Source organism: Aulostomus chinensis, chromosome 22 (assembly GCF_037954235.1).
Source record: "Aulostomus chinensis isolate RoL2024-O1b breed Wild chromosome 22, RoL_Achi_v1.0, whole genome shotgun sequence".
NCBI lineage: Eukaryota > Metazoa > Chordata > Actinopteri > Syngnathiformes > Aulostomidae > Aulostomus > Aulostomus chinensis.
The window spans coordinates 9,444,206-9,458,491 of record NC_141341.1 but is presented as its reverse complement, the minus strand read 5'-3'; the positions used below and the strand labels follow the sequence as shown (position 1 = coordinate 9,458,491).

Here is a 14,286-nt window from a genome sequence, read left to right as displayed (position 1 = left end):
CATCTATTTGTGAAATTGATGGCCTTTTTTTCCTCCCCAGTGCACTTTCAGTTGATAATATCAACAAGTGGTGGATGAGAAACTAGTTTATTTCATGCACAGGATCCTGTTCACAAAGGTTTATTCATCCTCATGACCCGTTTCTGCTCCAAGACCTCTGAGAAGCTTATTGAGGTTATGATGACTTGAATCATCATCTCAACTGTTAAATAAAAGGCAGCATCACTTTTAACACTACTAATGTTAATGTTGAGAAGCTGTTAGTTTGCTGGCTGTGCCTCTTTTCTTCCGCATGCACGCGTGACTTTTTTTGAAAGCGCTTTAACAGTCATGCAAACCTTTTATCTAATGAATCGAATTTTTCATCCACTGTGAAAGATTTTTGCTGTCTTAGAATTTATCAGAACTCATTTATTTGATTTTTTTGATGTTTTTATTGACTCGTTGCTTGAGTAATCTGCCATTTGTACATGTATTGCAATTAATTTGAAGGACTTGTCCAAATGAAGTACAGTTTACATCAAAGTACATTCTTTAGCTCTGATCGGGGAATCCTCAAAGAATAAGTGGCAGCAGTCAGCAAGGCTGCAAAGCTGCCAAGGCCTGAAGTAATATTTAAGTGCATTGCATTGAAATTTCATGAACTGTTGGAGTGCACAAATGCCTGGAAGGCATGTAGCTGATATTAAATGTTTGGTAAAAGATAGAATAAAATCAAGAATGCAAAATGGCTTCAAAAGGAAGTGACATTTCTGCAGACTAAAACTTGCCAAAATCCCTGTATTTATGCTACTGAACACATCCCTTTTTGGAAGGGGGGGGGATGTGTGTGTGTGTCAACCAATTCTGGCAACACTTAGCTGATGCATTTGCTTATTTGGACATTTTTGATGCTGCGCCGTATGACAGGTCTTGACCTTGTGACAGATGAAACATGGTCAGGGAAAGTTGGGCATCGCTCAGGCTGTCCTGAAGACAGTTGCAATGCCTTCTGCACAGTAATAGTCTGACAATTTATTTTCCTCCCCATGTTAATCCAAATCACAGTGCAGAAATGAATTGATTTGTTGGTTGCAAGGTAACTGAAGTCTCTTGATAACCAATGAACTGTTTTGGCCTTTAACCAAGCAAAAATATGACAGAAAATGCAGACGTTTGGGCTTGTTTTATTGGATGAACAATTCAACAATTTGAAAATGTCACTTTGGGCGATACATTTTCCAAATTTTCTCAACGTTGCCTCGATTAAACGGTTCATCTATAAACTGAAAATAATCACTAATGAACCAAATTGTCAGTCGCTACATTATTAAATAATTGCTACCTTTTTATATTTCTGGCTTCGAAAGCAAAACTTTCTTACAGTTTCAACCCCATATTTGCCCAGTGCATTGATGTCCAGGTGCACATTTCTAGTTGAGGATTGTCATGTTAATTTCTCTGGTTCTAAACCTGTTGTAGGACCTAAATGGATCATTGAAACAGCCAGAGATGCAATAAGCTTTATGTATTGAAAAAGTTCTTTGTTAGTGTGGAAAATTGATTTTCTCATTAAAAAGATAGCATTTACAGCTAAGCATGCCTCTTAACATTCACTAGGTCTGAAAACCTTTGCCAATTTCTCCTTTAGCGCCTCTTACTTCTTGATCCTGGCAAATATATGACTCCCAGAGGTATATTGCTTCTTCCTTTGTCTGTCACTTTCACTTCTGCCGGTCGCCTCGTTTGCATGACACTAGTTGAAATGTAGCTTTGGAACCTGTCTTTCTGGTTGGCTTAGGCAGTCCCCTCCTTCACAGGAACAGGAGAGCATGGAAGAGACGGAGCCCAGAGAAACTTTCCCTGAAACCAGCCCATCCAGGAGCCCTTTGCCGAAACTGCGGCAGCAACTACATATACATTTACATCGTCTGCCCGAATCTATCCTGCAGGCTGTAGGATCATTGCCGCAGCAGCTGCCTTTGTGTCCGGATTGTTGCATTACGCCGTTGTGGCCAAAAATGTCCAAGCCTGTAACACAGTCTCCTAATTCACTCTCACCAAATACCATAACACACATGGAATTTTCCAAGTCTGTTACCCAGCTCCCTATTTCAGATGGACCATATAACATAAAACACTCCCCTTTAAAAATGTCTAAGCCCGCATCACAGTCTGCTGTTTCACCTTCACCACATACTTTTACAGACGTGTCTAAGACTGTTACCCATCTCACTATTTCACCTTCGCCACATACCATAGCTCACACAGAATTATCTAAGCCTGTAACACAGCCCCTTATTTATGAGTCATCGCATACAATGACCCACTCTTCTCCTGAAATATCAAAAACTGCTACCCAACTCAATATTTCACCATCGTCACATACCAGAACACACTCTTCTCCTGAAACGTCCAAGTCGTTAACACTGTCCATATCTGCACGATCACAGCAGCTCATGACAGACATTCCAAAGAAATCCCTTGTGTTGTGCCTGCATCGTTTGCCCCAGTCAGTGGTGCAGTCAGCCTTGCGTTTGCACAAACGTGTATCATCATCCTCCCAACATCCCCGGGCTCCACTACACTCAGTTCTGACAGAGGTTTCACCAAAGTTGTGTGTTCAGGAACATTCTGTGTTGGCAGCACAGCCCCCACATGTCTTGAGTGACACAGACAGAGCTGACAAAGAAAAAACTCTGGACAGAACCTGCGGAACAGAACCCGCAAAGTTACAGCTGAGTGCACAAGAGAAGCCGAAGGACAGACAAATGGATCGGCATGAAGAGAAGGACACCTCAGTAAAAAAGACGAAGCTGCAAAACTGTCCAGCAACTGATTCACACTGTGTGCTTCGTTCTCAGAATCCTGCAGATTGTACCTCAGTGAACACCCTGACGGGATTAACTAACGGATTTTCCCAAAAGGGCCTGTTAAGGAAAAACCACAAGATCCGTGTAGATTTCAAGGTGAGTTTTTGATACATTGTGGCAATGCATTTTTATTTTATCATTCATGCTGAAAGAATGGCTCACATTTAGCTTTTCAGCGCCAGAATTACATGTCTCTGACTGTTTTCCCTCATATTCTTTACACTGCTCTAAAAGTACTCTGTTTGAATTAACTGTTATCCACATCCTGTGTAGTATTTCCTATAAATGTAAGTATTCTTTCACTGGAGGTGTTGGCTTGCTGTGTACGCTCATGCAGGCAGTAAAACTACACATGAATACTTAGTATCAAGAAGTTAAATTCTTATAACTACTGCAACATTTACAAATAGAATGTTCAAATCATATAAATGATATTTCTTTGCATTTCTGAGTTCATAGAAATTAAATCAATTATATGAAGTTCTTTCATTTCATTTTGCCTGCAGGCATCAGTATGGACACATTTTTTTTAGTTTAAAGTTTGCGGTTTGTTCTTTTAGAGGGATCATAATCATATGATCATTTGATGAAATAATTCATGAATCGTGATGAATTCTGATACTTAACTCCTTTTTTGTTATTTCACCCTTTTTGGAGGTGTGAAAACACAAGTTAAATCTTTTCATGCCATGAGTATTCTTTTATTTGATATTAGATCAGACAAACGTTTGAGCAGAATTTAACTAAGTTAGTTTTCCATGTGGAGTCCCAGCCTTCCCGCCAGCTTCTGTTTGGAAATTAAGATTTTAATTGGAGTTAGAACTCCTGATCACTCTTGTGCTTCGTGTCTACCAGGAGGACTGTGCTGTCAAGAACGTCTGGCTAATGGGCGGGATCAGCGTCCTTACATCTGTCCCTACCACGCCACAACCTGTCTGTCTCCTCTGTGCCAGTAAAGGCCGACATGAGGTACGTTGGTACTGACTCAGGCAACCACCTTCCAAGGAAATTATGATTTTTTTTATTTTTGAATAATAATGTGTAACTAAACTCATCCTCTATCCAGATGATCTACTGCCAGATCTGCTGTGAGCCCTTCCACATGTTCTGCCTCTCACCTGAAGAGTGCCCTCAGAAGGAGAACAAGGAAAACTGGTGCTGCAGGCGCTGCAAATTCTGTCACGTGTGTGGTCGTAAAAGCAAGAGCTCAAAGGTATGCAGCCAAATATCCTCAGCACGTGACATTATCCGTCATTCTTATATAAATTGTGTTGTTTTACTTGTTTTATTTTTTTAAGGGATGCGCAATACATTTCAGTTGTGACAAATATTTTGCGCAAATAATGGAAATGTCACATGTATAAGACTGATAAATCACTTATAGCTGATTACGTGAAGCAGGTAGGAAGGCGTTTTACTTGACCTGGATGATCATGCCCATTATTAGGACCACAAAGCTCTTTTACATGGACTAATGTAACAAGTTCTATTATATTATTTTACTTTGATGGAGTGATGACATAAGACAGATGTAATACACAGATAAATAGGAAATTAATGTACCCTTCTTTGTATTTTCTAGCCTGTGTTGCAGTGCAGGAGATGCCAAACCTCCTACCATCCATCCTGCCTGGGACCAACATACCCAAAGCCTCTGAACTGCAGTCTACCCTGGGTAGTTGCTTTAATGATCCTAACATATCAGAGAATCTCCATCGAACATTTGTAGTAGCAACACTAATCGAATACACGTATATAAACTGTTGTACCAGCTTATCAATTAAAAGTTTGATAGTAAAGCATTGTCATTTCTATGGTTGTGTAGGTGTGCATGACATGCATTCGGTGTAAAAGTTGCGGTGTGACTCCTGGAAAGACATGGGACATGGCCTGGAACCATGAAGAGGACCTCTGTCCTGACTGCACCACTCTCCACAAGAAAGGTTTGATTTCCGAGAAGCACCCAAAAAATATGAGGGCGCACTTTCCACTGTTGTTTTTTTACTCATTAAAATGACACAAGTTTGTAAGTTCAAGGGATTGGCGTGGACCAGACCAAAGACATGGATGATGTGACCGATATGTGATCTGTGTTTGCTACTCAGGTCATTTCTGCAAAGTCTGCCACAAGTGCTATGAAGACGGCAACCAACACACAGAGATGATTGAGTGTTCAGAGTGCAGCCACTGGGTTCATTACAAATGTGAAGGATTTTCAGGTGAGTAATAACACTTTTTTTTTTTTTTTTTACATAGAAGTGATCAGGATTTTCTTTCCAATCAGACTCAAAAACCTGGTTTACAGTGTGGTTATTTATGAAAAAGTGCTGAGTTGGCAGACAGTAAATCCCATTTAAACAGTTAAACATCAGTTTAAAGATACACTTGCCTCTTGTATAGGATGTATAAATATTGTCTAAAGTCTGAAGAAGTGTTTTTTGTTTTTTGTTTTTTTTTTCATTGCAGAAGAGCTTTTTGGACTCATGTCATGCCAACCAGAGGATGGGGTTTTCACCTGCTCCCCCTGCAGACGGCATCAACCCGAACTCGGCAGCTTGAAAGAAAACCTGCTGCACCGAGTCTTGAGGGGTCTGGAGAAGGTGCTCACTGACCTCCTCTCCTCCAGCATCACCCAGCATCTCCTTATCTGTAAATCAGTAAGAAAAACTCTGCCTAGTTCTTCTGTATCGTTGACTTTTAAAGAGGCACAAAAGAAGTAAAGGATGTTTGTGATTATTTTTGCATTGTTTATTTATATTGTTACATTTGTGTTTCAGTGTCAGGAAATGAACAAGACAGAGTTTGTCAGGGAACAGCAAACGGCGTGTGATCTGCAAGTCATGGAGAGGAAGTTTAAAGGTGGCGTTTACACCTCAATAGTGAGTACATTATAACTTACAGAGTTTAGTACTTGACTGTTAATTCTGCACAACAGGACTCTGTTGACATCTATTTAATTAGACAGTCAGTAAACATATGTTCGTCGTATTCAGCAGATAAACGGCATCAATTTTCTCTTTTTTGTGTGTAACCATTTCTTTCCCCTCATCCACTCAGAAAGCTTTCCACGCAGACGTTGTCGCTGTGATGAGGAAGGGGCTGAAGGAGGAGGATTATCTACCAGAGGATCAGAGGCTGACCAATCAGGCCAGAGACCTCTATGTCAAAGTAATCCTTCCTCCCATCCTCCAATGCTTCTAGTTTATTTTTAAACTTTTCATTGATTGCCATTGGAAATGCTTTTTTTTTTTCTTCCTTTTTTTTCTGTTCTCATGATCAATTAATGAGGATACTGGAAACAAAGTCATTACCCAAACACACCATTATTAAAAGGGCTTTCATGTGACTTAATCTTTCATCAGGAAACATTTCTTTAATCTGACTGAAATCTTGTTTTTGTTGTTGTTGTTGTTGTTTTTTGTTTTTTAGTTGATGGAGCAGGTTTTCAGTTGTCTCCCTTTACACCATCAACAGAAGTGGAACTCGTTCACTGAGGACTTCCCAAGGCAGGTTTAACTCATTACAACACATCCATAAGTACAATAATCTACACAACAATTCCCAGTATACACAGTGACAATGTTGGCGAAAAATGATTGATTAGTTAGTTATTAACATTATTTTCACCAAACTGGGACAACTTGCATAGACTCATACAACGTGAAACGCTCACATTGATGAGTTACGCCATATTTAATGCCACGCATCAACTTTTCATGTTTAACTGTCTCACTCCTGCTCTCTTCAGTGGGATGTTGCCTGAAGCAGTCCTTCCACCATCTAAGGAGCACAGCTATGCACAGTGGCTGAAGAGGACATACCAGCCCAAAGAATCCGGAGGCCCACAGGAGGGGAAAATGGAGCTTCCGTTATCTTCAGTCACTACACTCCAGTCTACTGCAACACACAGCCTCCCTCTCCATTCATCTGGTATGGAAGTCATTGTCAAGTGTGCAAAGGAATGTTAGAACCTCTTACACTGGCTCATTTCTAGCTCTCAGGTTTCACATTTGCAAATGACGCTAATAATGTGCTAATTTCTTTCATGTGTTTCTGTCTTCCACACAGGTGTAATGAGTGATCACGAAACTTCCATAACTGAAGATTTGAGACAGTGTGCCTTGTGTCAACAATATGGAGACTCTGCTCCCAGTGTGAGTGGCAGATCCAGGACGGATGTCTGCAAACACGTCATTGCAGTTCTTGTGTTAGCTTTGCAGAGGCTGTACGTCCGTTGTCTGTACATTTGTCCTGTTCTTTTGAAAACTCTTATCTTAGGAACAGCCTGAGGGATTTTTTTATTTTATTTATCGATTTTTTAAAAAAATTTCCAGAAATATTCACTTACCTTCACATGAGTCAGATCAGTATCAAAGTTGTAATTTGCTGTAATCCCATAAAACACATTTTGGCCGTAGCTCAAGAATTCCCATAATATCTAATAGATAAGGTAAGAACTTTAAGATATTTGTTGATCCGAAAGGTCAACCTCAATGCAAAAAGACATTTCTGACCATTAGTTAACAACAAAACTCAGCAGATACAGTAGGGGTACACGTAGTACATTTTATTAAAGTCCTTAAAATTTAACCTTCACTGGATAAGATGCAACTTAGCAAAGGGATGCAACTGCAAGGCAAACTCACTGCAAAGTATAGAAATACCTTTGTTTAGCATCTCATTAGTCTCTCTTTGGTCTCTCTAGGATGCTGGACGGTTATTGTACTTGGGACAGAACGAGTGGGCCCATGTTAACTGCTGCCTTTGGTCTGCTGAGGTTTATGAGGAGAAAAGTGCTATCCTGCAAGTACACAGTGCAGTCTCCAGGGGGCGCCATCTGGTAAGGAAGTGCTCAAGTTATGATCAGAATTTAATGCAGTCATGATAAGTTGGCTGAAAGGAAGAAAAAGAATTGTAGGATTTCACTTCTACAGATGTCAAGTAACTGCTTAAAACAGTGCAAAGTACCAGGATGAAATTAAAATAGAACTTCTCTCTTTCTTTCTTCTCAAGCGTTGCGATCGTTGTGGGCAATCGGGAGCCACTGTGGGCTGCTGTCTCGCCACCTGCCAGAGTAATTTCCACTTCATGTGTGCTCGAGCCCAAAACTGTGTGTTCCAGCAGGACAGGAAGATGTACTGCTACAGGCACAAGGACCTCGTCAGTGCAAAGGTCTGGAAATCTTAATTGTTAATAGAGTAGGAAGTTATCAGTGATACATTACACGGGGAACATCATTCTCAGTCCATTTACTAAATCCTTTCAGATTGTGTCTGGGCAAGGTTTTGAAGTCCCTCGCCGGGTGTATGTGGACTTTGAGGGGATCACTCTAAGAAGAAAGTTTCTCACAGGCCTTGAGCCAGAATCCATAAACATGACCATAGGTAAGAATATCTGGGTTGTGCCTTTTGTGAGTTAGTATCCGCTTGACCGTTGTACTGGGCGTGTCCCCATCAGTGGATGAAATATCTGCTGCTGTGAATCAGACTTCTCCCAGTGTGCTGAAACACGCATTCCTTTCCTCCTTTGTTTTCCAGGGTCACTGCAGATTCAGAAACTTGGTGTGTTGTCAGAACTCTCATCAAATGGGAGGATATTGTATCCTGTTGGCTATCAGTAAGTGATATTTCTGAGTTGGGTAGTTCCAATCTTATTAAACAAACATACAGGAGCAAAATTACTAGTAACACTACTTGTAAATACTAAAAATTAAATTAAATTATAAAGTTACCTAGCAGTTTCCCCCTGTTTCGCCTTTTTTAAACTTGAAGACCCACATAGGCTTACTAGCCTTTTAATTCTTATTATTCTCTCCCTTTATTATCTTTCTTTTATTATCTAGATGCTCTCGCTTGTACTGGAGCACTGTGGACCCTCGCAGGCGCTGTAAATACACCTGTAAGGTGACAGAAGTCAGCACCCCTCTCCCCGGTGAGGAACAAGATCCAAGGTGGGACCAGGAAGGGAATCACACCATAGTCCACAGTCCCAGTCACCACAGAGGTGAGACCAGGCTACTCTTTTATGTCTGTCTGAGTGATAACACTACTAGACATTTCTATGAGGAAGCAAAAAGACCTGATGTGTAGCTGCAAAAGAAAAACCTGACCCTACAATTTATGATAAACATAATTGATTAGTTTCACTGTCTTCTGACATACCAGGTTTTTTGCAAGTCCGTAAAAGTACATTGCCACAGTAGTCTCTTGTTTCCCCAGGAATGTTCCTTATCAAAACTTAGGAACCGGAAGTTGCAGCAACAATCCTGCCACATGCAGAACAACTTGTCCTTTTTAGATATTCAAGGTCTCTTTATGTTCTAAGTTGCACTGTGTTTGAAATGCTTGCCTCTGTCAGATATGGAGTCCCCAGAATGTTTAAGCGCTTCCTCAAGCCCAGTTAAGTCCACTACGCCGTCACCCACCTCCAAACACCACCTCGGATCCAAAGGTCTTGTCCATACTCAGACAAGGCGACCAGCAGGAGGGTCATCCCGACCTCTCCCATCGCCAGGTATATATGAGACTTGGTGTTAAAAATATGTTTTAGTAAGTAATACCATTCCCACAGCTTAAAATGTCCTATATCTTAACATAGAAAGAAATCCCAGATATCAGTATTGTTTCTTTAGTTTGTCTCTCTTGGTATTTTAGGGTCAGCTGCTCCCAAATCCCATCACATCCTTACATTGCGGGATCTGGAGGACACCCATAGGCCTCGCAGGCTGTCATCAAGGAGTCGGTGCAGCTCCTCTCCAACTGATAGCGACCCATCTGTCCCAATGACCCTCCGCTCAGGTGGAACCATCCACCCCAGATGTGCTCTGTTTAGTTCCCCTCCAAGATCGTCTAACTTCGGATCACCATCTCCTCCACTGTCCCGGCAGAACTCAGCATCACCAGTCTGGAGCTCCCCACCTCGATCCGGTATTTCTGCAGGGCTTTCACCTCGACAAGGATCCATCACTCAGTCCCCTAGAGGGAGGCACAACTTTAAAATAACCACTCCAGTCTCTGCAGAAGTTCCTCAAGACTTCCTTGCATCATCTGAGGCGGAGGATGCAGCAGTGGCTACTACCAATGGAATCTCACTTGCCCCCGATAATCTGGAGGAGGAAGTAGCCCACCTGATGGCCCAAGAACTGCCCTACACCGTGTTTGACACTGACACAGAGGTGGCGGTGGCCTCCGTGTTAAACGCCAAGCTTGACTTTGACGAGACTCTGCTCACTGAAAATGTGGTACTGAACTGCGGAGCACAGAGCGGGAGGGTAGAAGTGGAAGGTGTAGTGCAAGATGTGGAAATGCAGGAAACTCTTCAGGAGAAAGACTCTGACGATGAAGACTCCAGCCATTATTTTAAACTTTCACGCACAGTGGTGTGTGAGGCAGCGAGCAGCAGCGAAGTCTCAGAACTGCCTTCAACACAATCGATCCCCCAGTTAGATGGGGCGGACGGTGGGTCAGAGAGTGATGAAGCCGAGGAGGTCGATGTTGAAACTCAGTACACAGAAAGCGGAGAGTCTCAAATTCTCACCAATCTGACCACACCCACAAAACAGCTGACAGTTGCCCTCAAGAGGCTGGAGTCTATTTACACTGTGTCCAAGTCAACAGTTGAACAGGGTACAAGTGAGGAAAAATTTCAAGAAGACACATCCGCTTTTCTTGAAGCATTTGACTCAAATATGTCAGTTCAAAGGGAAGAGGTTCTGATGAGCTCCAACACATCTCCGGAGAGTGTGTTACTGGATTCAGCTACAGGACATTTTGTTTCTTCAGAAAGTGGTGCTCCTATGTACCCAGACAACAATGATGTTGATGATAAGGAAGACAGCGTTTCCTCAGCTGACTCTGTTGAAGCATTTAAAGATGATTTGAATGACCCAGACTACTCCCCTGAGCCTAAAACCCCCAAAACTCCTATAGCACATATGAAAAGCGTGTTTGTGAAGACCAAACGCCCAACACCCAACGTCAAAAATCTATTTCCAAAACCATGTCTGCCCCAGCAGAACAGACTCAAACTTCTGTTGTCCTCTCGACCAACTCAGGCTGTCAGTAATGCGTCAGCTTCCTCTGCTGCTACAACCACTTTTCTCTCAGTTCCACGCACAGTCACCTCCCCTATTGTGATTAATGGTTTAAATGCTTTACCTGTGCAACCTGGTGCTACACGAGGTAAGATAATCGCCATCCGCTTGGACAACTCAAAGCCGCGGGGTCAGCAGCACCTGGTGTTTCAGAATCAGGCTCCAACCGCAACCACAAGTCCACCCTCAGCTCCTACTACCCCACAGGTCCTGCTGGTCAATCGTCAGGGTCAGATCCTGATCAAAGACCCAAGATCCAACACTTATCAGTCACTCAATGCTAATTCACCTACCTACAACAAAATAAGCCAGATTGCCAAAGTTCTCCACAGCGGCAATGCCCTGCAGCGTACTGTCCCTCGTGTGATAATAAAACCTCACTCAAGCTCCTCGGCCACACACGTCCCACCTGCTAGTAACCACGTAACACCTGAAAATAAAATCATCATCAGAGTGGTACCTGTGAAACACAGTGCAACAGCCACTCCCTCACCTGCGGCCAGTGTGCTCAAATCCCCTGAGATGGGTCCGAACCTGGAAGCCAGCATGGCTCAGGATATTATTAACAGAGCAATGGCAACCCACCGTGAAACCCAAAAGACAAAACCCATCATCCTCAGCACTCAAGGCCAAAAAGCCAAATATCAAAGATCCATACTCCAGGATACTGAGACCCAAGAACAGTCAGACCTGGCTAGTTCAGAGGGTCCCGGTGGGCTCCTCAATGTGCCAGTTGAGGACATGCAACCAGGACTTACTTCAATGCGCCCTCAAGTACGAATCAAGAGAGTGTCCTCATTGTCTCAAAGGCCCTCCAGGAAGAAATCCAAGATGGACTTCTTGAGGGATCCCTCAAGCGAGGCAGAGGAAGTTCAGGATTCCAGGTAAGAAGTTATTTAAGTCTCATGAAAAATGTTTTTAAAGGATTTTTTTAATGACTGTGCGAAGAGAATTACTAATCACTGTCAAAGATCCAGATAATGCATTTTGCCCCAAAAATAACTTTTGTACTGCAGTGAGATTAAAACATTAGCTTGCCGCAAATCATTATTTTGGCTGTGGCTTAAACTGTGAAATGATACATGTGATGTTTTTGGATTTGCAAAATGAATATAGTATATTATTAGAATGCAGGCCACTAGTCACAGGACCCTTCTGCCTGAGGGGCTGCACGCCATTGTGATTTAATTCAAGAAATCCAAATGGTGGCTTAAAAAAATAAATTAAGGTGATCGTGTCAGCAGCACTGGGTTCTACCCTGGTTCTCCCTCTACAGGCCGAGTGGTGTGAGAATGAAAGCACCAACAATGAAGGATGTTCTTGATCTGGATGAGGAGAATTCACCTGAGATGGAGGGGGTGAAATCTTCTGCTCCACCACGTCCTGCACCCTCCAGGTCAGCTCAACCTTCACTTAAATCACTTTGTAAAACATGTTTTCACTGTTGTTATTTGTTGCATCATCTTACTGAAAATGTTAGTTCACATTGTATATGATTTTAAATAAATTGAGTGTTTCTTTGTGTCAAGGGCGCTATGTTTACTTTACTTACCGTACTTATTTATGTATTTTTATTTGTCTTTTCTTTCTGCTCAGTCAATCTCAGTTTGAGAATCCACTTTCCAGTTCAGAAACCACTCAGGGTAAAACACACACGTGGTTCAGTGCTCGCCATGGAGACATCTCTGAATGGGGCCCTTATTCAGGTTTGTCAATTAAAGTACACACATGCTTGACAGACTTTTACATCGAGTCTTTGTTTTGTTACTCTTGAGATGTGCACCTGATCATTGATTTATTTTTAAACTTGAAATCTCGCATTGAATTCAAATTTCTGTAAAACTTGTCATGTTATTTCCCAGGTTTTAGCTCAGAAGATGACGCGCATGCGTATAAACACAAAAAGAGGACGTACATGAACCAGCCTCACCTGCGCTTTGAGATCACCAGCGATGACGGATTCAGCGTGAAAGCCAACAGTATTGAGGGTAAGAGCTGCTACCAATTGCACTCCTCTGAATCTGATTTTGGCCACAAAGAGATGAATGATGGTTTGTTGCTGAGCTGAGATCATCAGGGTAATCTGCATTTATCTCAATCTTGAGACCAACAGCTGCAACATAAATGCTGTATTCGATTTAAAGGGGCTCTTTGGTCATTTTTGTCTCAGTTGCATGGCGCGCGGTGATTGATGGTGTCCTGGAAGCACGGGCAGGCTTCCACCTGAAACAGCTTCCTCTGGGCGTGATGAGCGGGTCGCGGGTGCTCGGGGTCGTCCATGACGCTGTCATCTTCCTACTGGAGCAGCTACAGGGTGCTGCTCACTGTAAGAGCCATCGCTTCCGCTTCCACCGCTGTGAAAACATTGAGGAAGAACTTCCCCTCAACCCAAGTGGCTGTGCTCGGGCTGAAGTTTATACACGGTAAGAACTCTTCCTTACTCACAGGGTGGTTCCACATCAGGGATCCAGGCCCAGATCTGAGTACTCGTGTCTGGCGCTTGGGCATAATTCGCTTGAAAAGGTGGTCTGGTCTTGGTGTATGGTCTGCAGGAGTCATGAAATAAACTGCACCAAAACAAGGAAGGATTTTCATGATTGAAGTTAGTTTGTGGAGAAACCTCCCAATTATTCTTTCTTTTTTCTCTTTTAGGAAAGCGACCTTTGACATGTTCAACTTCCTGGCATCTCAGCACCGAGAGCTCCCTGATATAGTTGGGCCTTTTGATGAAGATGAGGATGAATTCCCGCTCAAATCGAGCAGGTCAGGACATTAAAGTTGTGATTCTTATCTTCAATTTACTAAAAAAAAAAAAAAAAAAAAATAGTACACTGTGCACTGTCCATGTTGATCTTTTCTGTGTGCTCTTCGTCAGGCGAGCCACCAGCAGTGAGCTTCCCATGGCAATGAGATTCCGACACCTGGAGAAGATCTCTAAAGAAGCTGTGGGAGTTTACAGGTAATTAAAAAAATATGCAAGTGTGATGTTTTACAAATATAACAAACTGCATTAGATATGAACTCACCCATTTCCTCTGTAATCATCTTAGATCTGAAATCCATGGGCGAGGTCTTTTCTGCAAGAGGAACATTGAGGCCGGGGAGATGGTGATTGAGTACGCCGGCGCCGTCATTCGTGCAGTTCTGACTGATAAGCGGGAGAAATATTATGACAGCAAAGTTAGTAACGCACACTACACTATTATTCTTGGAATTCAGCAGCATCACGGCAGCCAAAAAGTCTGTCTTGTTGCTTGGCATGAACAGTCAGGTTGTGTGTTTTCAGCTCAACACGATCAGCTCCTGGCAGGCTTTGTATGTCTGTATAAATGTCAAATACTG

At 42.5% G+C, this 14,286-nt stretch overlaps 1 protein-coding gene across 5 annotated transcripts in view; it reads left to right on the top strand.

Annotated features, from left to right (window-relative positions):
* kmt2ba (lysine (K)-specific methyltransferase 2Ba) overlaps nucleotides 1–14,286 on the top strand; it is a 28,220-nt gene that overhangs the window by 11,957 nt on the left and 1,977 nt on the right. For 3 of the 5 annotated variants that reach the window (XM_086192775.1, XM_086192774.1, XM_086192778.1), the window contains 26 exons: nucleotides 1,800–2,948; nucleotides 3,708–3,821; nucleotides 3,919–4,065; nucleotides 4,435–4,527; nucleotides 4,678–4,795; nucleotides 4,958–5,071; nucleotides 5,319–5,509; nucleotides 5,630–5,731; nucleotides 5,910–6,020; nucleotides 6,282–6,358; nucleotides 6,601–6,782; nucleotides 6,921–7,006; nucleotides 7,558–7,692; nucleotides 7,866–8,024; nucleotides 8,119–8,236; nucleotides 8,390–8,468; nucleotides 8,695–8,855; nucleotides 9,210–9,365; nucleotides 9,506–11,828; nucleotides 12,221–12,340; nucleotides 12,541–12,650; nucleotides 12,807–12,932; nucleotides 13,115–13,367; nucleotides 13,597–13,707; nucleotides 13,820–13,903; nucleotides 13,995–14,124. In XM_086192775.1, coding sequence (XP_086048901.1) covers nucleotides 1,800–2,948; nucleotides 3,708–3,821; nucleotides 3,919–4,065; nucleotides 4,435–4,527; nucleotides 4,678–4,795; nucleotides 4,958–5,071; nucleotides 5,319–5,509; nucleotides 5,630–5,731; nucleotides 5,910–6,020; nucleotides 6,282–6,358; nucleotides 6,601–6,782; nucleotides 6,921–7,006; nucleotides 7,558–7,692; nucleotides 7,866–8,024; nucleotides 8,119–8,236; nucleotides 8,390–8,468; nucleotides 8,695–8,855; nucleotides 9,210–9,365; nucleotides 9,506–11,828; nucleotides 12,221–12,340; nucleotides 12,541–12,650; nucleotides 12,807–12,932; nucleotides 13,115–13,367; nucleotides 13,597–13,707; nucleotides 13,820–13,903; nucleotides 13,995–14,124 — 6,549 coding nt within the window. The remainder of the gene's footprint in view (nucleotides 1–1,799; nucleotides 2,949–3,707; nucleotides 3,822–3,918; nucleotides 4,066–4,434; nucleotides 4,528–4,677; nucleotides 4,796–4,957; nucleotides 5,072–5,318; nucleotides 5,510–5,629; nucleotides 5,732–5,909; nucleotides 6,021–6,281; nucleotides 6,359–6,600; nucleotides 6,783–6,920; nucleotides 7,007–7,557; nucleotides 7,693–7,865; nucleotides 8,025–8,118; nucleotides 8,237–8,389; nucleotides 8,469–8,694; nucleotides 8,856–9,209; nucleotides 9,366–9,505; nucleotides 11,829–12,220; nucleotides 12,341–12,540; nucleotides 12,651–12,806; nucleotides 12,933–13,114; nucleotides 13,368–13,596; nucleotides 13,708–13,819; nucleotides 13,904–13,994; nucleotides 14,125–14,286) is intronic. The other 2 variants (XM_086192777.1, XM_086192776.1) reach the window with 1 other exon arrangement.